The 26,181-nt window shown below is 35.1% G+C and overlaps 1 protein-coding gene and 1 pseudogene across 1 annotated transcript; one reads left to right on the forward strand and one right to left on the reverse strand.

The window, feature by feature from the left end:
• Window positions 1-537: 537 nt before the first annotated feature.
• LOC119540752 lies at window positions 538-23,746 on the reverse strand (annotated as a pseudogene).
• Window positions 23,747-24,775: 1,029 nt separating this feature from the next.
• LOC119540753 (olfactory receptor 2G3-like) lies at window positions 24,776-25,717 on the forward strand. Its single transcript, XM_037844712.1, has one exon. The coding sequence runs from the start codon at window positions 24,776-24,778 to the stop codon at window positions 25,715-25,717; it is 942 nt and encodes a 313-aa protein (XP_037700640.1).
• The last annotated feature ends 464 nt before the right edge of the window (window positions 25,718-26,181 follow it).

The following is a 26,181-nucleotide window of genomic DNA, read 5'->3' on the forward strand; positions in this document are numbered from 1 at the left end:
ATATATGGATATAATTTTTCCTTCATAACATTTACAGTAGACTCTTATTCTGATTATCCACTACAACCCACCCTAAACATAGTTCCAATTTTTGTTTTGTTGTGTATTTTTCCTGAAAGAACCAGGATAATGTGTACAAACGACTTTAAGTAATATTACACCAGGGATCTTTTTCAAAAGAAATGCTGCAGTGATTTCCTCATGCTAATACATTTTCCATACTCTGTTCAATATTCAAGCACTGTTTTAATTCTGTGCAATAAATGTAGGCATAAGAGAGCATGTGAAAATACTTATTATATGCAAACACAGAAACTCACAAAGGAAGTTCCATGAGCTATACAAGTTGAATCAGAATGGGTTTCTTTTTCAGATCATTTTAGCCTGATTGTATGTACATACAGAGAGGTGAATGACACACATGTTATATAATTGGGAGCAGTTATTTAACATTATGTCTCTTAAATATTTTTCCAGAACTGAATGTCACTGGTTCATGACTTTTCCTTAGGAATTTGGCTGTCTCCTTAGCCATCTCTACAGGGCTCCTTTCATATCCTTGTTCCTCAGGGTGTATATGAGGGGATTGAGGGTGGGAGTCACAACTGTGTAAAAGAGTGTGAGGAACTTGCCCTGGCTATGGCCATAGGACAGTTTTGGCTGGATGTAGATGGCTGAGCTGGTCCCAAAGAAGAGGGACACCACTAAGAGATGGAAGCCACAGGTCCCCAGGGCCTTGCACCAAGCTTGGACTGACTTGATTTTTATCACTGCTTGAACAATGAGTCTGTAGGAGACCAGTATCAAAGTCATAGGAAGAAGGAGCAGCACTAATGTGGCCAAAAAGAGCTGGACTTCATTCACATGGATGTCAACACATACCAGATTGATCATGGCAGGCACCTCACAGAAGAAGTGGTGGAGACGGTGATGCCCACATCAGGGAAGCTGAAGGGTGATGGTGCTATGGATGTGAGTGTTCCTTACCCCACAGAGCCATGCTATTCCTGCTAAGGCCTTGCAGATGATGGATGCATGATAGAAGTGTAGCTGAGAGTTCTGCACACAGCCACATAGTGGTCAAATGTCATGAGAGTAAGGAGCACACATTCAGAGGATCCCAATGAGAGGGACACATAGAGTTGTATGGCACAACCAGTGGATGAGATGGTCTTGGCTGGTCCCTTCAAGTTCCACAACAGCTGGGGGTTGATGCTGGTAGTGATGCAAGGGTCAAGAAAGGAGAGATGAGTGAGGAAGAAATACATACATGTGTGGAGTTTGGAATCCAGACAGGACACCAGGATAGCTGTGTTGCCAAGAAGGGTCAGAATACAGGATATCAAAACTACTGCAAAAAGGACCACCTCCAATTGTGGCTCATCAAAAAATCCAAGCAAAACAAAATCTTACCCAGATGTCAAATTGATTTTCTCCATCAGCCTGTTATAGTAAAACAGAAAAATGGGCATTGGAAACTCAACTGAGGAAAATATTTTGATTTACTTATCTTTGCAGAAAAGGAAAAATAAGTAATTACTTTTATAAACTGTCCTTAAATAAAGGCATTCTTTGGTATCAATATTTTGTCTCAATAAACATTTAACCAATCATCTTTTCTTCATGGGACCATTCTCTATTCCCCATTTCCTGATTAATATTATTGAAAATAATCTACTTAAAGTTCGAGAGAAAACATTGCTGCTTAGTGAGAGGGACACAACGGCATGAATACTGAGACTATGAAATACTAAATAGATCATGAGTGACCATTTTCCTTTATTACAGAAAGTAGAATACAGAAATATGGAGAGAAATGAGTACTGGGTCAGGAAAATAATTGGAATATACTTTGTGTCTTCTCTGTCTCATAGACAAAGTAGGTTGGGTTTCTTACAACTAATTATCTGATCAGGGGGTGACAGCAGTCAATTATGGACCAGTTTTAACATAGAGGGAAGATAAATGGTATTATAGTATTCTTTAACAACTGGTTTATGATTATTCACATGCCAATTTTACATCTCTTAAAGTTGGTGTAGAGAACATATTTCTGGTACATTGACATAAGAATATACAAACTAACTCAGACTAGCACACATTTCCTAACATAGATAGCAATAAATAGCATGTGATGAAAAGAAGGTAAAAACTCACTTATAAATACTCAGTAGTTAAAGACCAGGCACTGCATTTGGAAAAGTCATGAAAAGAAAAATGTCTTGATGTGCTCATTTTACATTTTTCTGCACAGTGAAAATCTAGATTATATATTCCACCATACCTCTTTATTTACTCTTTTTATTGATATTATTACCTGTGTCTCAAATTTATCTCCTCCTAAAATAGTATCTGACTGAATCACTTTTTATAAGGAATACTGAATGAAGGATCAATTTCTCATTTTATTCAGGTATGTTTATATTTCATAAGTCAAATTGTACCTTAATAGAATAAGGTTTTAAAATTTTTAATTCTGGAGCTAAAAGTTCACATTCTTTCAGATAAAAGTTCTTCTCAGAAAACTTGAAAATCATCTTATATAGATTCCCACATGCTGCCTATTTCTAATGCTGCTTAGTATAAAATGCTAACTTATCCCAGATTGATATGTTTTAGTTTTAATATTTAAAAGTCATATTTCAATTTATTTAAATACTCTACTCCTGATATCAAAACAGGAGCACAAGAAGGTATTTCTGTTGCCTCCAGAAAAAACACAGTTTTCATACATTAAAAATGTAAAATGCATCTTCAATTTGAACTTTTTTGGAATGGAATGTCTCGCTAAGTATGAATTTATCTATTACCCACCCCCCCTTTTTTTTTTTGTACTCAGAAATCTAGTAATTACCAGTCACTTAATCTAATATGATGTTAGTTTTGGAAGCAGCTTGAGAAATAACCTTTTTAAATTTTCAGATTTTATAAAGGAAAATAACATTAATGTAAGAACTGATAAGGTCCTTACTTATGTCAAAATCAGAAATGAAATCAAAACAATGTAATTAATCTTCCCATATCATTCCACTGAAATATTCTAAATTATTTTTAAAACTTTTAGATTTTGAGGAATCCTTCTAGAGGGACTTCCAGTACATCCATTCCATGGTCTATATTTTATGCTGTTTGGTTTATATTTTATCCTGTTTATGTAGAACAGGATTTGGAGTTTGAAGTGTGTGTGTGTGTATGAAATTTTAACCCAGCAAAGATTTAAAGAACAATTTTTCCCTACTTGACATCTCACAAAACCTGAAATATGAACAAAGGCTATCAAGTGCTGTTTGGAAGAGGAAAAAAATCCCTAGAGGAATATCCTTTTCCTTTTGACAAAAAGATCAAGAATTTTCTTTTCCCCCATGCATTTTTGTGATTCTTCTTGTTCTGTGAACAATAATGATTCCATTTGAGATAGATTCATAAAGATCAGACCTCAGAAAGAATTCCTAAAAGGAGCTTTGTAGGAGAGACAAAGTGAGCCATAGAAGGAAGGGTCTGACTCAGTCAATGTTGATCAGTATAACTGGGAGCAAACAGACAGGTGACTCAATCCTCTAAATCACCCCCTTCTCCCTTTTACCTGTCCCATTGTGTAGAGAAGATAACCAGTGACCTGACTTTAGCATATTAGGTTTCCTCTCCTGAAGCCAATCGCGATACAAAAACAATGGTAAAGGCTCAAGTAAATAGTTCTTCAGCAATATTCCCTGAAGGAAAACACATAATAATAAATGAGATGTGCATAGTCTACAAATACTTTCATACCTTGGGGAATTGTATCTTCAATTTTCTAATTAACATGGAGTTGTGCGGTGTCCAGAACAGAGTTTTCTCATGAAAAAGGAAGAAGAAAGGCATTTCTCAACTGAACATTTGCTATAACTCCATTCAGAACATCTCATAAGCCAACTCACCCACACATACCCAAGCCCCTAAGAATATATATTCCATTTCTCCTTTGGATGGATAAAAGGAAAAAGAGGCAATGACTTTAGTATTAGTTGTTAGCTCTATATTTGAGTGAAAGATACTTGTTTCTATTTTATAAACAAATATTTTTATTAATAAGCATAAGTATTTTTCTATTATCAATAAACATTAGCCATAAGACCAATGATTGAATAGTGATTCTTTATGAGGATGCTGCAAATTATTTGACTCAATTACAAATTATTGGTCATTATTTTTGTTTGTAATATGACTGTAAATTCTAAACTGTACCTATCAATAGTTTTGTATTTAGAAATGTGCATACATTATTATATATCTACTTCTGTATACTATGTACGTTTGAGCCAAGGATATAACATTGTTAAATTTAAAGGAGTTGAAATATAATCCATCTATTTCTCAATACATTACAAGAGTTCCCCCATCCATTCCAATTCAATGTTATTTGTCTTATAATGTTAGGTGAAAAATTACACATCATCCTCTTTTTTATTTGTTTTGTAAAAAACTTTCCTAATCAAGGTTTATGCAAGTATGCATCCATATTTTCTCCCCATTCCCCTATTAAGATTTATATTTTGCAGTGAGTTCTTTATATATTTAATCTTCTCAGGTATAGTGTAGTTAAATTTATAATCATAGATTCAACATTCTTTAGTGAATTATTGCCTACGGTGTTCAATAATTTATCATTTCCTCACTGACTTGCAATATCAGATTTATGACATTTGATCATTTCAGACACATGTATTTGTATTTAAGTTGATGTTCTTGTCAGTTATACATGTTAGAGTTATATCTAATAATTGCATCAGTTCCTGCAAATTCTATTCTGTTTTTATGACTGTTGGTTTTTCAATGTTTTAATTTCATATGACTAACACGATACAAAACTTCTATCAGTTTTTTTTTCAGAATTGTTATGAAATTATCATTTTAAGTTTGCATTTGATAATAGTGATAGTTTTATATTTTAACTTGACTAGGCTATCATATCAAGTTTTTAATTCAAACACTAAATGTTGCTTGAAGGTATTTTGCAAATATGTTAGCATCTGCATTCAGTTGATTACTGGAGATGACCCTCAATAATGTTGGTGCCTGTCATCCAATCATTGGAAAGATCAGGAGCAAAATCAAGGATTCTCAGACAAGAAGAAATTCTTCCCAAAGACAGCAGCATCAAATCTTAACTGCCCTATGGATTTTTCACTTGATAGCACCCACAATTGCATGAGTCAATTTCCTTAAATAAGTAAATCTCATGTATGTACATGTGTGATATATTCTTTCCATAAACACATCTCCTATTGGTTGTTTCTCTGGAAAACCATAAAACAATGACACTAGATTTCATTTTCAGCTAAACATTATTGCCTTATTGGTTAACTTTCCCTACTCTTCCCTACTATCTCAAAAAAGGTTTCAAATATCCATATTTTTAAAATTTTGAATTGTAAACAATGATATTTGTTGAATGTTTCCTTCCATTTTTCATCATTTGAGATTTTGATCTGTTGTAATACTCTTGAATTCTGAAATAAATTCCACATGAACATGGTGCATTATTCTTTAGTTTCTTCTTGAATTTCATATAAAATATTTCCATTATGATCTTATGTATGTATGCATAGGAAATATTAGTCTCTATTTGTCTTTTTCAACTATTTTGTCAGCTTCTACAACAGTATAATCTTTGTAATAATGAGATTTTTCATTTTTTTTTCTAATTAGACATTAGAAAATGGGAAATAGTTACAATAGTAGTTAATAATTAAAAGTATCTAGGAAGCAGGATAATAAAGCCAAAAACCTATGAAAACATTTTAAAATTTTAAAAAGGGCATTACATTCCTCCTCTCATCATATAATCATACACTTTTCATGTATGAGATGAGCAATCTAAATTTAGTCAGGACAAGGATTCTCTACAAATTAGTCAATATTGACACTTCTTATTGAATAACAAGATATATCTTCCTATTATTTAAGCAGTCTTTATAAAGTTCTTCTGTAAAAGAAAAAGTTGTGAGGCATAATGTAAATGCCCCAAGATCATGGACAACTCAATGATTCTCAATTCTCTCTTAATCAAACTATTAAAAAGGTAGTTTCCAGAAAAAAATATTGTAGTAAATGCAATTTATATTGAAATGTAATTTAAAAAAACAAAAAATGATAGAATTGAGTTTGAATCTGTTTCTGAGATAAAAGAAAAATATAAAGTAGAATAAAAAGAGATTGCTTTGGGGAAAAAATAAATCCACCATTCAGATCATAGAAAATATGAGCAGAATAGACCTCATGTTTAGCATCCTTATCTGCCCCAATCTGGGTGAATTATCTTAGTAATTATGCTGAGTGGTTTACTTCCTTCATCTTCCCTACTCCCATTTTGAGCCTGTGAGGAAGTTATTATCTCCATTTTTCAGATAAGGAATCTGAGCATTATGGTGATGGCCAAGGACAATCATTTTAGAAAGTGCAATAAAATTTGGACACCAGAATTCTGGTTTTCAAAATAAGTATACAAAATATACAGTAAATTGTGTATTGTTTATCTCATTTTAGAAGTCAGAGAGGTAAGAAAAAAAGAGTTGGGGAGAAAAATGAGAGAGTATTTATTACTCTGAATGAGAAAACACTACTTAAATCTGCAGCATTTCAGCATTTATGCTCAAATGTATCCCCTCCTTTCATTTCCAAATTCTATATACTGAATATTGACGACTTTTACACAGATATTAAGATAATAATCTGGCAAGGGCAATTATTTTTCTTCCACTTTTGACAATTTAGTATAACTATGACTTATTAATAAGATATAATTTAGTTCTTAGAAAGCTTTTACTGGAGGTACAGAAATGTCTGTCTTCATGTAATTCATTTTTCTCTTAAATTATGAAATACTGAAATATGCAGAATTAGCCAAAGCCCATGGACTCACCACCCAAAGTAATAAAGGTTAGTGTTGCTATGGATGCAAATCTCTTTTAAGAATAAAACCATTCAGATAGAATGAAAGTCTTCTTTGTTTCATTCTGCAATCTCATGCTCTCTCATCATCCCCAAAAGCAACTGTTATCTTGTAGCTGATGTGTTCTCCTCCAAACCATTTTATAACTTCATAGCAGAGAAATATGTTCACATTGATACAGAGTTCTGCTTTATGAGTTATTAAAGTTTCCATATGGAGGATGTTTTCAAACTTTTTCCTCACTCATTATAGCGGTATGTGGAAAATACTCTATTTTCCTTATTAGAGCAAACACAATTGTTGAATATTTACTTTCAACTTTCTGATGAGTATGAATTTTATACCTTGTCTTAATATGCTTATTTGTTGATTACCAGAGAAGTTGAGTTCTTTTTCTCTTGTCTATTGGCCATTGAGTTTTCCTTTTCTGTTAGCTGACAGCTCCTACCAAGGATCATTCTGGTATTTAATGATATTAGGGATTCTTTCTTTATTATCACTAATAAAACTTTCTTGGCTGTTGGTTTTGCGAATAACTCCTCCCAGGTTTCATTCTGATATCTTCATTTATTGTGCTGCTATAATATGGACAGCTTTTATAAGGTAATCAAATTTGGAAATAACATTTCAAAAGTTTTTACTCTATTTTTGTTTATATCATAAAGCCATATTCTTGCATTTTCCCCCAAATCTTGAAGATGGGGCTCCTCCAAATTGGGGTTCATTGCTTGGTGTGACTTAATACATGGAAACACCAAACAGGCTGTTGAGGAAAAGAGGGTTTATTTACACTGGTGGGAGGTCAGAAGAAATTTCCAAATCTGCTTCCCTGTAGTGACTTTTCACATGAATTTTATATCCCTTAGAGAGAAAGAAAGATAATCATTTTGGGTAATATGTAACAAGAGTCTGGAGAACTTCATTAGTTCTTTATCTCAGTTATTCACTACATTACTTTGGATTACATCCTTTAAGATACATGGTGCAGGGTGCCTCAAATTTTGAGATGATAGATGAGAGAACATAGTTAAGAATGATTAATGTATAGCTTAATTGCTGCCTACATGTGCCTGGGAGCATGTCCCATATTTTTTGCTTCTCAATGGTACTACAACTAAAATACATAGCTTGCTTACACTTTCAAGGTTGCATAGCTTCCTTACAGTATCAAGGTTACATTTAAAATAGTGATTCCACAATCTAACATAATGTTTTTCATCTTTAGGGTTTAATCCACAAAGATATGGATTTTATTTCCTTCTATAATGCTAAACCTAATTTCCATATACATTCATTGAATTAGAATTAATATAAATCCTATGCTCTTAATCTCTCATATTTTCTCTTCAGATAGTCTTGGCTAAGGGAGACCTTTATATTTTGCTTTGAAATTTAGTATTCTTTTATTTTATTCCTAACAAAAAGTCCTGCTGTTAGTTTATGAATCAGTGTTAGTGTTGACATATTTCCAATTCTGAATTTTTTCATCCATGTAAATGGAATATCTGTTTACACATTTAGATATTATACAAAACCTGAATAAGCCTTCTTCTCAGCTTTCTTGACTTGCTCCTTTTTCTCCTTGATCAGTGCCTTCTGTGCCAAGACAGATGTTCACTTTGAAATGTCACACTGACATGGAAGTCTAACTATGTGGAAGTTTCCCCCCCATTGGGTAAAAGCTGAGCCATAAAAGATGAAGAAAAGTGTACCAATTAGATAGGTCCTCTCTCCATTCTCCCATCTATGGACAGTTTGAAGGATAGTTTCTCCTTGCACAACTTCAGGTAAGTCTCACATGCCAGGCAAACATAAATACATGTTTTGCCTCATTCTCCCATTTATGCCTCCCTTTGGCACCTGGTCTTAACACCTCCCAAATACAATATCAGTGCTTAAATTCTTGCTTCCAGATCTGCTTTCTATAGGACCCAAAATAAGATGGTGTTTACAGAAATCTTTATCTTAGATCTTTTATCTCCAGTTCAAATATTCTAACCTATAACTTTGTCTCTGATCAATCAAAGGAAACATTTCAAGTTGTATTATGTTAGTATGTATAGGTGAAGTCTTTTATTATCTGAGATGTTAATTTATTTCCTGAAGGCCAAGAAATTCAGGATTGTTCCTGGAAGTTTAAATTCTAGTCATTCTACTCTCTTTAAAGTGAGCCTAATTCATTCACACACTAAATAACAGAAATCAGTTTATGGTTCTGATGGCAACCAAACACAGAACCAGCACACCTGGTAAATAACTTTACCTCCTTTTAGTGGTATAGTTGAAAGAGCATCTTACAGAAGGAGATGTCAGAAGGAATCTATGTACCTCATTTTTCTAATTCTCTTCAATCAAGTACCTCAACAATAAATGTTTTTGGACATGCAACCCCAAAATATGAATATTTGTATATCTAAACAAATGCATATATAAATCTACACATGTATTTATCTCCTTTATAAACTGAAAGAGTAATTATAACAGCCCCAAAATGAATTTATCAATGTTGCATAATTTCTTGGTGATATGAAGTTTTAATTTTAAGGATTTCACAAGAGTTGATGAGTTTTCAATTCTCTCTCCTTTTATGTTACATATCACAGTTCCCATCCTTTTGATCATTATCTATTTATCAGCTCTCTATGAAGCACTTCTTGGTTCCTCAGCAATTGTGTTTTAACTCTATCCATGTATACATGGATATGTGCATAACTGAACACATAGGTACAACAAAGAGATCTTAACTATCAAAAAATTTATGAATGAATGTATTACAAAATTGAAACTTTTAAGAAGATATTAAGGGGCATGATGGTGCAGTGGTGAGGTGTGGGTTTTAGTTACTCCTCTGGGGTAGCTGGTAGTGATCCAGGAACTGTGTGGAACAGACACCGTCAGCCACTCATTGTACAACAGTCTGGAATGGGAAGAGCAGTTAAGGTCACAGTAAAACCTGTAAGTTCCCATGGCCAGGAGGCCAGTGACACTCCCCACCAGGCATGGCAGACTGTCTTGTAGCTGCTTTCCCAAGGGAAGAGGAAGCAGTTTCTGCTGGGAACCAGCAGGGCCCCAGTTGCAGAATTGATTAGCAAACTCAGACTGTCAAATAAAATCTCCAACCACAGGTAAACTGAGAACACACACTAGAGAATCTGGGAGCAATCAGCCCAGTGAAGAGGAGAAACGGATAGCAAAAATAGCAAAAAAACAAAACAAAACAAAACAAAAAACAGACTTTGGAGTCCCAAATAGCCAAAAATATCTTGAGAAAGAAGAACAAAGTGGGAGGTCTCACACTACCTGACTTTGAAGCATATAACAAAGCTACAGTACTCAAAACAGCATGGTACTGGCATAAAAGCAAAGATACTGACCAATGGAACTGAATTGAGTGTTCAGAAATAGACTCTTGCATCAATGGACAATTGATATTTGATAAGGCAGTGAAGCCAAATAAACTAGGACAGAGCAGCCTCTTCAATAAATGGTGTTTGGAGAACTGGATATCCATTTCCAAAAGAATGAAAGAGGACTCCAAATTCACACCCCATACAAAAATTAACTCTAATTGGATCAAAGACCGAAACACAAGCACTAAGACCTGAAGACTCTAACAAGAAAATGTAGGACACTATCTTAAAGATCTTGTGATAGGAGGTGGTTTCCTAGACCTTATACCCAAAGCACGTTCAACCAAAGAACAAATAGACAAATGGTGTCTCCTCAAAATCAAACATCTTGCACATCAAAGAACTTTGTTAGAAAATTAAAAAGGCAGCCTACACAATGGCAGACAATACTTGGAAACCACATATCAGATAACGGTTTAATATTCCAAATATATACAGCAATCCTACAACTCAACAACAAAAAGACAAACAACCCAATTAAAAAATGGGCAAAAGACATAGAAAGACACTTTTCTGAAGAGAAACAACAAATGGATCAAAAAAATATGAAAAAATGCTCAACTTCACTGGCTATTAGGGAAATGCAAATCAAAACCACAATGAAATACTATCTCACACCTACCAGAATAGCCATTATCCAAAAAACAGAAAATTACAGGTGCTGGAGAGGGTGTGGAGAAAGAGGCACACTTATTCATTGCTGGTGGGAATGTAGAATGGTGCAACCACTATGGAAGAAAGTGTGGAGGTTCCTCAGAAAGCTAAATATAGATTTGCCATATGACCCAGCTATTCCATTGCTAGGTAGATACTCAAAGGAACTGAATGCTAAGACACAAATGGACATTTGTAAACCAATGTTTATTGTAGCATGATTCATGATTGGCAAGAGATGGAGGCAGCCCAAATGTCCATTAATGGATGACTGAATAAACAAACTGTGGTACATACATATGATGGAATATTATACAGCTGTAAGACAGAACAAAGACATGGAACATATAATAACATGGATGAACCTTGAGGACATTATGTTGAGTGAAGTTAGCCAGAAACAAAAGGACAAATGCTGTATGGTCTCACTAATATGAAATAAAACTAATGAGCAAATTTTGAGAGTTAAAAGCTGATAACACAGGCTACCAGGAGATAGAAAGAGGGTACAGATCAGACATTTGATGTTGAAGGACTACAGAAATGTTCAGTGAGGGATTGATTGTTTAGATCCAGAAATGGATAGCATAATACTGTGTGATGGTAGTAAAATATTGTAAGTACATGGAACAAAGATGTCTGTGAGTAAAACTGAAAGGGGTGGGATAGGAGAATGCATGACACCAGAAGTAAAGATAGATGATGAAAACTGGGACTCTATAACTTGGAAAAAACTGGAGTGGCCAATGACTGTTGCTAAATGTACAAATATAAAAACATTCTCACATGTGGGAAAACAAATCAATGTCAACCATCCAGAGTGTTGAAAAAAAAAAGGATGGTATTTGGGAAAAAAACATAATAAAAGCAAACTGGAGTCCATGGTCAACAGTAACATTCCAGTATGCTTCCATTAAATGTAACAAAGGCAATATACCAAAGTTAAATTTGTATGAGAGTGGGATATAAGAGAGAGATATGGGATTCTTGGTAGTGGTATTGTTTTTTGTGTTTTACTATTATATTGTATTGTGTGACATTTTCATTTTTCTTTTATTATCTTTTTTAATATTCACCAAAATAAAAACAAACACTCTTACATAATAATTAATGTGTGCAAGTGCTGACTGTGGTGATAAATGTACAACTATGTGATGCTGCCATGAACAACTGATTGTACACAGTGAATGGTTGTATGTTATGTGAATATATCTCTCTTAGGAAAAAATATAAATAGACATAAAAGTGCTGGAGAAAACATGAAGAGAGTGATGTACCTATTTAATGTTGATGAGGAGCCAGAATGGTGTAGACTTTCTGGAGGTCACTGTGGTGGCTCCACATGAAGCTGAGTATGTGAGACCATGGGATCCTGTGACCTCATTGTGGGGTGTGTATTTGGAGGATCCAGGAGCAGAGACATGGGTGGACATTTGCACACTGGTGTTTGTGGAGGCAGTGTTCATGATTTGCAATGGGGAGAGGTGGCCTAAGGGTACACTGACAGAGGAACGGAATGTGAACTGTGGTGTATGCATACAATGGAATAGTGAGCAACAATGAGAAGGAATGAAGCTGTGAGACATGCAATGAGGTGAATGGATCCTGTAGACAGCATGTTGAGTGAAGTCCACCAGAAACCAAGGCAAACACTATAATGTCACACCAATATGGACTAACTACAATGTGTAAACTCAGAATTAAATTTTAGAGCACAGTGTAACAGGGAAATGATTATAGTAATGGTCCCTAGACTGCAAGCTCTTACAGCAGTCAAATCTATTCCTGAATTGTAATGGCTATCCCCAAACTCTGAGATGTTGATCCCTTAATGTATAACCTGATTGGTCTCTGGAACATTGGGTATCTGTGTTACACCTGAAACTCAGAGCTAGAGCACGGCAGATATGAATATCAGTATTTACACATACAGCAACTGTTAAAAAAAAAAGCTGAAACAGAGCCCAGACTTCAATTAGAGATATGAATAAAACAGATCTGGTTAAGAGTAGAGCAAGTTGGGCCAAGAGGTAAAGGTTCAAACTGACTGTGTTCAAACTTCAACTTTCATGTGTGACCAAGGGAAGAGATGTTTATTTAGTGTAGGATCTATATTTTCTGAACAATATAACTTCTACAGTCAGTTTGTTCAAACACTACAATTACATTGCACTTTGAATAGGAAGTGAGCTATGGTAGGTCTGTATAGATTAGAATGAAATAGCAACATATCCTAAAGAAAGTTGGGTGGAGAATAAAAATATATATTCAGGGGCCCCCCTGAAGAGCTGGGGGAGAATGCAGAGGTGTTGGACTTCCTCACCTGGATTGTTGCTGATTTTCTAACAAAGGTTGGGGACTGGCAGCTCGATGTGCTGAGCCCTCTGTCTTGGGGCTGGCCCCTATGAAGCTAGTTGCTGAAAGGAAAGGCTAACCCTGCTTATAACCGTGCCTAAGATTCTCCCCCTGACTGCCTTTTTGTTGCTCAGATGTGGTTCTCCTTCTCTCTAACTAAGCCACCTTGGCGGATGATCTCACTCCCCTCCCCACTTCATGGGACCTGACTCCCAGGGGTGTAAATCTCCCTGGCAATGCAGGATATGACTTCCGAGGTTGAATCTAGACCTGGCATTGTGGGATTGAGAACACCTTCTTGACCAAAAGGGGGATGCAAAATGAAATGAAATAAAACTTCAGTGGCTGAGAGATTCAAATGGAGTCGAGAGGTCATGCTGGTGGACATTCTTACACACTATATAGATAACACTTTTTAGGTTTTAATATATTGGAATAGCTAGAAGTAAATACCTGAAACTACCAAACTCCAACCCAGTAGTCTTGACTCTTGAAGATGATTGTATAACAATGTAGCTTAAAAGGGGTGACACTGTGATTGCGAAAACCCTGTGGATTGCACTAGTTTTATCCAGTGTATGGATGAATGAGTAGAAAAATGGGATAAAAACCTAAATGAAAAATAGGGTGGGATCAGGGGGTCGGTGATCTGGGTGTTCTTTTTTTATTTTTATTTTTTATTCTGATTCTGATTCCTTCTGCTGTAAGGAAAATGTTCAAAAATAGATTGGGGTGATGAATGCACAACTATAAGATGGTACTGTGAACAGGTGATTGCACACCATAGATGACTGTATGGTATGTGAATATTTCTCAGTAAAACTGAATTTAAAAAAAAGAAGCTATCAAGATAGTATTGGCCAATAATATTAGTAGTATATGTTGTGGGATGTAGGTGAGTGACCTTAACAGACTTTGCAAAGTTCATTTTGATTAGAACGGAAGGTTGTTCTCATTGCCTGTGATTTTTAATGCCCTTTATTTTGGGGATGACTTTCCAGTAAAAATGTGTGTGCTTGTGTTTGTTTAGAAAGTAGTATACAATTGATAGCATTCCTGTAGAAAAGGAAGCCACAAGCCTCTCTCATTCTTTTCTCTCCAGAGACCCATGTATGTCCCTCTCCAATATAGCAAGGAGAAGTTGCCTGGAAATAAGATCTCCAGAGACAAGTGCTGAGTAAACAATCTAAGCTCCATCAAACTGCAGATTATTTGAGCTGAGAGACTGCAGTAGAGACTTTGAGGAAACAGGCTACCTCCACATGGTCCTTCCACTGCATCAATCTGTTACTGTCACTGAACTTTTTATCAAAGCCATCACCATTCTCTACTGCTAAACTGTCATTCCTCCTGGAAGGTAGGGTTTTGTTTTTCACATAATGGGAAAGAAAAGGAAATTTTATTTTAAAAGTTGAGGAAATCTGGGGCTGGTCCCTATTTGCAGTAAATAGAGGGAACTCTTCTTATACAACCAACATTTACTATATTCAGAATCATGGAAAATTGACTACTTTCTCCTCTTTGAAGTCATAAATCTCCTTATCTTCCTTTAGAATAACAAGAATGTGAAAGAGGAGGGAGGACTTTTGGGGTGTGACCTCCTTGGAAAATATTGGTTATTCTTGGGCACAAAAATCCATGGGGCAGAGAATGGAAAGTTACACCAAGCAAAATGAAGACAATCATTTATTGTTTTTTTCATCCAGTAGACATCTAGTCCTTCAACATCACAGTTCTTTCTCTCTTTACTGTATAGTAGAGGAAATGGAGCCAACTAAAATTAGCATCAATTCTGGTGCATTATGGCATCCAGGTTTTGTACTTATTACCAAAATACTTAGACAAAAATTAATGTGACCACAAATGTCAGTTTTCTTTCAATATTATAATTCCACTAGTGGCTTATCCTCCAGTCAGAACACATATACTAGTGTCAGTCTGGCAAGTATTAGAAGGCACTTGACTATTACCACCAATGCAAAAGAAAATAAGCCACATATTCTCTTTAAACTCTACTATGCAACAATTGTGTAAGACTAGACCTGAGATTCAAAGAAGAATGTTTTGAGGTTTTGTTTCCCAGTTAGGATATTTTAGGGCAAATAAGAAATTTCATTTTGAGAGGACTTTTTGTTAGCTTATTTTTGTTTGTAAGAACTGGTTTAGACTTGGATCAAAGAGGTCAACATGCTCTGGTCATTTTGGGAACCCCATCATTTCAACTTTCAGAAGAACAAATTTCCATAACATATTTCTTAATCTATGCAAGTTAATAGTTCAAACTATATTTATAAATTCTATACATTTTATGTTATGAAAGGACAATGAATTACAGTAGATGACCAAATTCATGCATACATAATAAAATCCTCGCCAAGCATGTTGAGCATGGGAGCTGCTGGGGGAAAGAGCTTGCTGATTAGAGTTTGTGAATTAGATTTTAAAGAGCAATATTTATACTGTGGAACAATGACTCAAATAGGGCAAGCACAGTAGTTTTCCTTACTCTATTACCAGTTCTACCTAGAGTAGTTATTTGCTTCCTGGAAAAGCAAATAACTTTATATTAAATATAAGCATGTCTAACTCTCATATTTAAATATTTCTAACTAATCTTATATTGACTGTGCCTCCAAGCCTGTGTGCCCTCTCTCTCCTACTTTCTCAATCAATGTGTCTTTTAATTAACATATTAGTTCTATTCTCTAACTATCATGTATCTATATAAGTAGCAATCTCTAACTTTTAATTTGTTAGCTTCTCCAGAGCCTGCACGTTGATGACCTATAGAGCATCTTCCAAGTGTTTGGAACACGCCTTAAATATATTTTGTTATGTGATTCTAACATTTATTCTTTGTTCATGTGTCTCCTTTCAATGTATTAGATGTTTTCATAACTTAAGTATTTATGCTTCTTCTACATAAAAAGTTACCATATACAGACCTGTATTTTTAAATATTTAAACAGATACAATTGATATTCTGTCTAGAAATTAACACTAAATCACATAAATACAAATGTATAGGATTCACTGGAGACAAGAATACAATGCAGCAAAATTCTCTTCTCCCTGTCTGTCACTTGGAATATTATTGAACCATGTAAAATTTGACATTTTATTATGCTATCTAGTGATTTTTGGTGCCCTCATCTGTTGAACTTAGTTTGGGAGCTTGAGATCCACATATATGAGATAAGCTCTGTGTACATTCCATGAATATACATGGCCATATATATTTGCAGACAGTGAGATACTGAAAGCAGGTGCCAGGGATTTACAGAAAGGAGGATGGGCAGGCAGGGCAACAATTTGGCAGAATAATGCTGCTTTGTCTCACCTGTAACATTTTGTTGAAAAACTTGATCCATAATCTCCTTGTCATGGAAGAACAATGAAGATCTTCCTATCTTTCTTGTTTACTTGTTTTGAATTACAAAAACAAACAATGTAGAAGCAAACCATGAATAAAAAGTAAGTTAGAGCCATTAAAATGCAGTTTATCAATTTCAAACCTCCTTCCCTTTAAAACCTCACATTATTGAATTCATAGGAAACTATATAGAATATTCTATTATTATCAACCTATAAATACTCTGTGTTGAGTCAGTAATCAAGTTATTCTAACTGAAGAAATGGGAATTCATAACAATGATTATTTATAATATATAACCCTATTCAGTGTTTTAAAAGATGAAGTGGCCATGAACACTGGCAAGGTTCTGATGATTTAAATCAGGAGATGGACTTTCAGTGATCAATGGAAATATGAAAGAAACAAAGGAGGGAGATCAGATACCTCTTACATCTCAATAGTTTGGATTCACATGCCACTTTACCCAGTCCCAATATCCAAGGCAAGCACACTTTATAGAATTCTTTTGAAAAAAAATGCAGCACAAATGATTCATTTGGGGCCAGTTTCACATAATTAGAAATGTTCTATTATTCATCTGTGCTTTCATAGTTAAAGGTTTCTTTGTTTTCTATGAACTATAGGAAAATGTGTGATGCACTTAGGATATTATAGGTGAAACACTAAGTACACTGCCAGGCATACAAGAAACACTTGGTAAATGTTATGCTTGGTAAGAAATGAAGCAGTCATTGGTTGAAAATTTACAACTTACAATGTAGCAACTCACTGCATGCAGTGATATAGTAATCCTACCTTTAAATTTCTGAGGAACTGCCAAACAGTTTTCCAAGCACCTGCACTGTTTTACCCCCCCCCCACCACCAACAATGTAAATAGTTCCAATTTCCCTACATCCTCACCAACACTTGTTATTTCTTGTTGTTTTTATTAGTATTATTACATTATCGTTGTAGCCATCTTAGTGGGTGTGAAATGGTATTTCATTGTAGGTTTGATTTACATTTCCCCAAGGGCTAATGATGTTGAGCATCTTTGTATCTTTTCATGTGCTTTTTGACCATTTATATATCTTCTGTGGAGAAATGTCTATTAAAGTCCTTTGTTCATTTTAAATTTGGGATCTTTTTGTCCTTTGATTGAAGAATTCTTCATATGTTCAGAATACTATAACCTTATCAGATGTGATTTGCAAATAGTTTCTCCCATTCTAAAAGTTACCTTTTCACTGCCTTAATAATGTTCTTGAATGCACAAAATTTTTAATATTGATGAAGTCAAATGTATTTTTTCTTTCATTGCTTTTGCTTTTGGTGTCCTATCTAAGAATCTATTCTCAAAACCAATTGTGAAGATTCTACCCCACCTCCCTGTTTTCTTCTATGTGTTTTATAATTTTAACTCTAATACTTAAGTGTTGATCTCTTCTGAGTTAATTTTTATATATGGTGTGAAGCGGTTGAATTTTGTCTTTTCCAAAAGGATATTTAGTTTTCCCAGGAACATTTTTTGAAGATACTATTCTTTCCCTATTGGATGGCCATGGAACCTTTGTCAAATTTGAGTTATGAATTGGCAATAGTTGCATGGGTTTATTTCTGAACTCACAATTCTATTTCATTGGTCTAAATATCTATCTTAATGCCTATATACCACATTTCCTTTATCATTGTAGGTTTGTAATAAGTTTTGAAATCTGGAAGTGTGGGTCTTTAAATTTTGTTCTTTTTCAGTATTTTTCTGGCTATTTTGGGCCCGTTGCAATTTGAGCATCAGATTTTTCCATTTCTGAAAAAGTAAGCCAAAGGAATTTTGATAGGAATTGTTTTGAATCTATAGATTGCTTTGAATGGTGTTTCCTTCTTAACATTATGTCTTCCAATTCACAAACATGAGATAGGACTTCATTATTTAGATCTGTAGTTAAATATATATGTGTTTGTACACATGTATGTACATATCTATATGTATGTGTATATGTGTGTGCATGAATAATATATTTGGATTTTCCACTCATACATTCTTTTCTACTTTCTCAAAGAAGTGTGTTACCATACCATTTGATTGTACATGTGTCATATTTATTGTGTTTCTATTATAATTTTTATGAACAAATTTTGTGTTTGCTAATACTACCTTAGTGAATAGCTGTTCCAGTTTGCTGATGCTGCTGTTATGCAAAGTACCAGAAATGGATTGACTTTTTTAAAGGGGGTTTATTTGGTTACAGAGTTACTGTGGTAAGGCCATAAAAGTGTCCAAGCAAATGCATCAACAGTAGGGCACCTTCTCTGTAGGCTGGCCATCGATGTCTAGAAAACCTGTTAGCTGGGAAGGCACATGGCTGGCATCTGCTGATCCCAGGTTATGTTCCAGTTCCTCTCTCAGCTCCTGCGTGTTCTTGGTTCTTTCTCCCAGGATATTTCTCTCTAAGCAACTGGGGTCCTGTCTCAGCATATCCCAGGGCAAACTCTGGACTTCATCTCTCTTTGCTTTTCTGGAGCAAACTCTGGGCTAGCAAAAGTCTTCTTTAAATGGCCATCTTCAAAATGTCTTTCTTGGCTGCAGCATTTTCTTCTGCCTGAGCACTTATAGGGCTCCAGTAAACTACTCAAGACCCACACTGAATGGGCAGGGCCATATATCCATGGAAATGATGTAATCAAAGGTATTACCCCCAGTTGGGTGAGTCACATCCCCATGGAAACAACCTAATCCAAAGATTCCAATTTAATCAAGACTAATACATCTGCCTGCACAAGATTGCATTCAAGAACGTGGGGCTTTGTGGGACATAATACATCCAAACCTCCACAATAGCACCTTTTGTCACTTACAAAAATTCATCTTTTTGCTGTTCAATACTCTTGCCTAGAGTTCTATTTTTTACTCATTCTCTTTTGCATTAATAAATTTGACTACTTATTTCATGGTTTTTATGTTATTTATATCTCTTGTGCATAGTTTCTAGGTTCATAATCCTTTTTCCCTGTAAAATTACAAATATGCATTTACTTTTTCTCATAATGTGTCAGAAGATAAATACAGTGCCACTATGATTTTCTTTATTTTCAGGCAACCTGGAACATTTCTCTCTGGAAACTTTATGGATTTTTTTTAATATCCTTGGATTTCAGAGTTTGTATTGAAATTTCACAAGTGGCTTTTTATTCTCCATTTTTTATTGCTTGAGTTTAGTGCATTATTTAAATCTGATTCTTCAGTTAATGTATTCTAACTTCTATTCTCTTACAATTTCATTCTTAAATTAGATTTAAAAAGCTATCAAATCAAATCTTTATCTCATAAATTTTCTCTCATGATTCATATTTATGATCTATTCATCTCTATTCTGATATATTTCTTCAACTTGATTTGATGAGTCACTAATGCAACTATTAGTAATCTATTCAAATATGGGCAATCAAATCTTACTTTCCAAGAATGCTTTTATGTTTGCTAGTTGCTAAATTTTCACAGTAAGTGGAATGGTCATTTTTAAAATATTTAAAGACACTAAGAGTTTATACACTGTAAAAGTTTTTGTGAGAATCTATAATGGATCTCCAATGTTTTACAGATGCCTTATTCATTCCATTCCTCCACCTGTACAAGCAGTGTAATATACTGGGAGATGGACTTTAGCTTTAGAAAAGTAAGCTGAACATTTTACAGACTACTTTAAAATGGATGTCTTATATCCTCCCTCTAGGTAAAAAAAAAAAAAAAAAAAAAAAAAAAAAATAGGCATTACTTCTGTTCCACATTATACTGGTGACCCTAACAATCTCAGTCAAGAAAAGAAGGCAACAACAACCAAAAACAAGTAAAAGGATTAAAAAGAAGGAAAAAGTCATTATTTATAGAAGACACATTTGGAGATGTATAAACATTTTTAAATATAAAAATTACTAGAATTTAAGAGTGAGATGCCAAAACAAAATGGTACATCCAGTATGATTCCATTTACATAAAATTCATAATCAGGCAAAAGTCAACTATAAGTAACAGTGGTGGTTACCCTGGTGGCTGTTGTCATTAGTAAACAAAGAAAGTATTTTGTTGTTCTTGTTGCAGGAATTCTAAAGTCCTGGTCCCTAAGTGCACTGTATAATTCTATACTCTCTTTCAATCCTATTAAATTTACCATCTTCTACACATAATATTTCAATCCTATTAAATTCACCATCTTATACACATAATATTTCCCTCTTTTTGAACATTAAACAGAATATTTCCCTACTTAGGAGATTGGACCACATTTTTATCTCTTTTTGACTTGTACCTAAATCCAGCAGAATACTAAACTTTTCAAGAAGGAACTTAATTTCAGCTGCATATGTTCATGTCTTTATTTTATATATATCATTGCCTGTATATCAGCTTTCCCATATTTGTATATAATGTCTATTACCAGTTTATTTTTAGTTTATGACATTAAATGAACTGGGTCCACTTTCAGGATCCTCTCAAAGTTGTAAGTGAGAGGAGTGTTTCTTATGTGCAACTTAGTCTGGCCCTCCCACCCCTTCTGAAATTTCTTAATCTTTGTATGTTTATAACCAGGGATGTATACTTCATGTCAACATCTGATCACCCTTTTTATTTTTAAATGCATATTTCTATGGCAGGGTCTCTCAAGGCTTCTTCCACTAACCTACTTACAAAAGATGTTTAAAATGTTGCTCAGTTAAATGTTTTTTTATCAAATTATTTGGTAATACTGTGGAAGAAATCTAATGAAAGCTGGCATATCTTTAGCTGTATCAATGTACTTTGTGAATTTCTATAAAGGGTCTCTCAAACTTATTTGTCCAGAAAAACATTTTAAAAGTTTTGGAAATGCTGACCAAATCAAATACATTACTACTAAGTGTTCAGTTGTATTCTTCCTAAAACAGAACCTGCATATGTAAACTTATTCTATTAAACATACATTGCTGAGGATAATAACATTCACTTTTCCAAGATTTTATTGTAATGTGAATTGAGGTGCTGAAAGCCTTCTAGATAGATGATGGAAGTGCTCAGAAGTAATTCTTTCCATACAATTTCCCCAGGAAACCTTGATTCTTGGTCACTCTTGTGCTTGGTATTAAATGCTCTATTGGGAATAGATGGCTCCCACGATCCCATTCTGGGCCTGATACCATTTCCTGCTTGTTCCTGCTTTGTTACAAACTTCAACTGCTTTATGGCTCAAAAAATAAGCACTTCCACCCCAAACCTGGTCCTGATTTCAAAGATCCCTGTTCAAAATCCCATGGTTCTGGAAAGCTCATGTCTAAGTACCATCTTCTTGTCTCATGAAAATAATTAGAAGACTAAAGGGACAGATTTTTAGAGGTGAGCAAATGGTGAGGACCACATCCTTTCTCTGGCCCATCAGCATAAACTGCAAATTATCTATATAGAGTAACCATGACAGTTGCTTTTTGCAATTGCTCATGTAGGTTTTCAACACACCCAAAGCAGTAATTAATGTAGCTTTCATACATGCTTCCTATGAAGTGTTTTGGTTTCTGAATATCACATTAACTTGACTCATTTTTGCAGAAGGAAGTTCTATGTTTAAGATAAACTGTATTTGTACAGTTGCCTTAATTTTGAAGAATGTACATTCTAGAAGGAGCAATGCAGGAAAAAAACACAAAAGGGTGGTTTCTCTATATTTGGGGGAATTTCCTTCTCACTCTCAGCTTTCCTAAATTCTTTCCAATTATCCAGTTTGTTTCAGACTGAAGATGAACTATTTCTCATCTATCCAAAAATTTGGATACACAGGTATTGCTGAAGCAGATTGTGCTTACATATGTGTATGTGTATACCTATGTCCTTGCTCCTTTTCTCTGGAACATTCTGATTTCTCAAGACTGATTGAGAGTTGAAAAGGCTCCGTTTATATTCAAATATACAGTTTAAAATGTTGGATACTGTAAATCTTGGTCTCATGGATTCTGTTTTCCTAAGGACAAGTGAATTAGGGGAACTGGGGTGACATAATTGTATCAGAAGTAAAGTATATATATATATATATATATATATATATATATAGATAGATAGATAGATAGATACACATGTCTATATATTTTAAAGGACATGCCTGATATTGCTAGGGATGTTGATATTTCTTGACTAAATAATTGAGTAGGGTGGTATGTACTTTGAAATATATGGGTTTTTTTAAGTACAATATTATGACTATATTATATTGCTATGTGATTAATATATGCTGTAAACACGTATTTTTTTGCTGGTTAGGAGATGAGAAATAGATGAGAAACAGGAGGAAAAACAGTTTAATAGAATCAGTAAAGACATTGGTTTATTCAAGCTGAGTTTATTTGATGCCTACTATGTTCCAAAAATAAGCCTGCATGCTGATGATGATAAGAAATACATTTAAGAGAACTATCTTGCTCATTAGGAGTTTATTTGCTATTTCAGGACACATGGTATTCTCAATGAAATGGTCCTCATGCAAATAACAGCTGATTACAAAAAAAGTGGTGCAGGATTCCAGAACAGAAATGTTTTGTAGAAAATAGATTTGAGTGCCTCTTGGAAGATGCTGGCCTAGAGATAAATGTTAACAGGTGGGCAGAATTTGTTAAGAGTAAAGGGAATGGAATAGTCATAGCAAGGAAGAGACAGAGGATAGGTAAATAATTTGAAATGGAAATAAGAACTTTGTGTGAGTAGAGAAGTAAAGGAATATCTTGGCCAGAACAAATTATAAACATTGAGAGATAATTCTCAAAACGAAAAGGGGAATAGAAATTGTGCAGACTGAATAACACAATGATGAAGTTTTTGACTTTCACATTTTAAAAATTGAAAATTGTATTCTGGTGGACTTCCTATTTTTATAGATTCTGATAGTGTTATAGAGAAGAGCATGAGGACTACAAACTGAAAGATAAAGAATCCTCAAACCTCATCTATGCACTGGTTAAATCCTATTCATTCTTTAGTGCTTTACTTACACACTCCTTCCCGAGAAAGGCAGTCTGATGGCATTCCGGAAAAATGATCTACAACATTTTTTTTATCCCATTTGCAAAATATACTATCTTTTTCTCATCCCCAACTTCTTCTGCAGGTCAGCAGTGATCTATGGAATAAAAGTACCACTAAATTAATCAGTGCCGTTGTGTGATGTAGTCAAACAAGCTTCTTATTATATTAGTATATAATATAAAGTTGTATAAAGGAAAATACAAATTATACCCCAAACACAAATTAAATGGAATTCAAGAAATGATTTAAGTTTTAGGTACTTTAATTAACATAAAATTAAAAGGATCAATTCCAATAAAACGCTATCAGTAAGGCATTAAAATTATTTGCAACTTATAATAGTGCTACTTTCTGGAGACTGTTAATATCATCTAAACTACACTGTCCAATTTTACATTTTAAGAAAAATTTGGGAGGAAAGGTATTTAAAATGTAGATGTTCTCTGTGAAGTGATCTAAGCAATGTGAGATTCGCATTCCATCTTAGCATGATATTGGCAAATACATGTATCAATGTAGAATATGGAAATAATTATATGTAAGAATTTTTTTGAGTATATACCTGATCCTGATTTACTACTTTTACTACTGACAACTGCTGAAATAGCTACAAAGAATGTGTTCCTTCACTGGGCAACAATTCCCTTTTTCTTTACTTGCAACTTACAACTTCTTAAGGAAGAAGGGGGTGGATTTCCAGAAAGAAAAAAAAATGGAAAATTTGGAAGGACTGAGAAATCATTAATTATTAATTACTTATTTTGTGCTCTTTTATGTCAATGCATCTTTTAACAGTTATCTTTAAATTCACACTTAAACTTTACTTTGGAGACCTGAGGGTTTCTCTCTCTTTACTCTGTCTCTGTCTCTAACTTGTTTCTTTTATTTTTTTCTCTGTCCTCTACTTTCCCACACCCAGTCCCCAAACTCGGGGTCAATTTCTCTAAGTGTGTTTCTATTTTCAGTTGCCTCCCACTCCCCAATGGCTGTAATTTCCTACTTGTCTCTCTCCTTTCCCTGAGTAGGGCGATGAAGAGGATTAATGACAGTTTGGGAGGTGATTTCATACTGGTGGGCTTCTCTGACCAGCCACAGCTAGAGAAGATCCTCTTTGTGGTTGTGCTAATTTCCTACCTCCTGACTCTGGTGAGCAACACAGCCATCATCCTGGTCTCCTGCCTGGATCTCATGCTCCACACGCCCATGTACTACTTTCTCTCCAATCTCTCCTTTGTTGACCTCTGCTTAACTACCAGCATCGTTCCCCAGCTGCTGTGGAACCTCCACGGTCCAACCAAGACTATTACCCCTCTGGGCTGTGCCATTCAACTCTATGTTTACCTTGCCCTGGGGTCCACGGAGTGTGTGCTCCTGGCCGTCATGGCATTCGATCGTTACGCTGCTGTGTGCAGACCACTCCATTACACCACAGTTATGCACCCACGGCTTTGCCAGTCTCTTGCTGGAGCGGCATGGTTGAGTGGAGTGGGCAACACCCTCATACAGAGCACCATCACCCTCTGGCTGCCCCTCTGTGGGAACCGCAGAATTCACCACTTCTTCTGTGAAGTGCCGGCCATGATCAAGTTGGCCTGTGTAGACATTCATGCCAACGAGGTCCAGCTCTTCCTGGCATCCTTGGTCTTGGTTCTCCTCCCCCTGGCCCTCATCCTGGTCTCCTATGGCTACATCGCCCAGGCAGTGATGAGGATCAGGTCGGCCCAAGCCTGGCGTAAAGCCCTCGGCACGTGTGGGTCCCACCTGTTGGTGGTGACATTCTTTTACGGAACTGTCACAGCTGTCTATATCCAGCCCAGCAGCTCCTATGCCCACAGTCGGGGCAAGTTCATAACCCTTTTTTACACGGTAGTTACCCCCACCCTCAACCCCCTCATTTACACTCTGAGAAACAAAGATGTAAAGGGAGCTTTGAAGAGGCTGGTGCGAAAAGATCAGCGTACAGTAGAATGAAAAATTCTGATGAGGCAAGTGCAGCCCTGGTCTAACTACAGGGCAGGTATTAAAGGAAAATACGCTGGGAGGCATCACCCAGAGACAGCCGGAAAGATGGGCTGCAACACGAAAACCACAGCGCCCTCTGGAAACTCCGTAAGCTGCTGAAATTGCCTTCTTCCATCCCTCTACTTAATGTGCTCAAGGATACATTGGCATCTCAGATTCTCATCAATGATAACTCTGGAGAGATTTAATGACATTTATTTATGTCTTTATTTCATTTGATGGATAGAAATCTTTGTTTCTGTTTTAAATCATGTTAATTGCATTTAGCTTATCTAATTTCCTTGATAATTGATAAAATTTCTTGAAATATTTTAAGAAAAAATCAGGATTCTTTTTATTCATGTAGAGGGACACAATTAAAGTCTAATTTCTCTTAAAAGTTAATGGCGCTCTGATTGTTACAAAAAGCGTAA

The sequence above is a fragment of the Choloepus didactylus genome, chromosome 7, assembly GCF_015220235.1.
Source record: "Choloepus didactylus isolate mChoDid1 chromosome 7, mChoDid1.pri, whole genome shotgun sequence".
In the NCBI taxonomy this organism is placed as follows: Eukaryota; Metazoa; Chordata; class Mammalia; order Pilosa; family Megalonychidae; genus Choloepus; species Choloepus didactylus.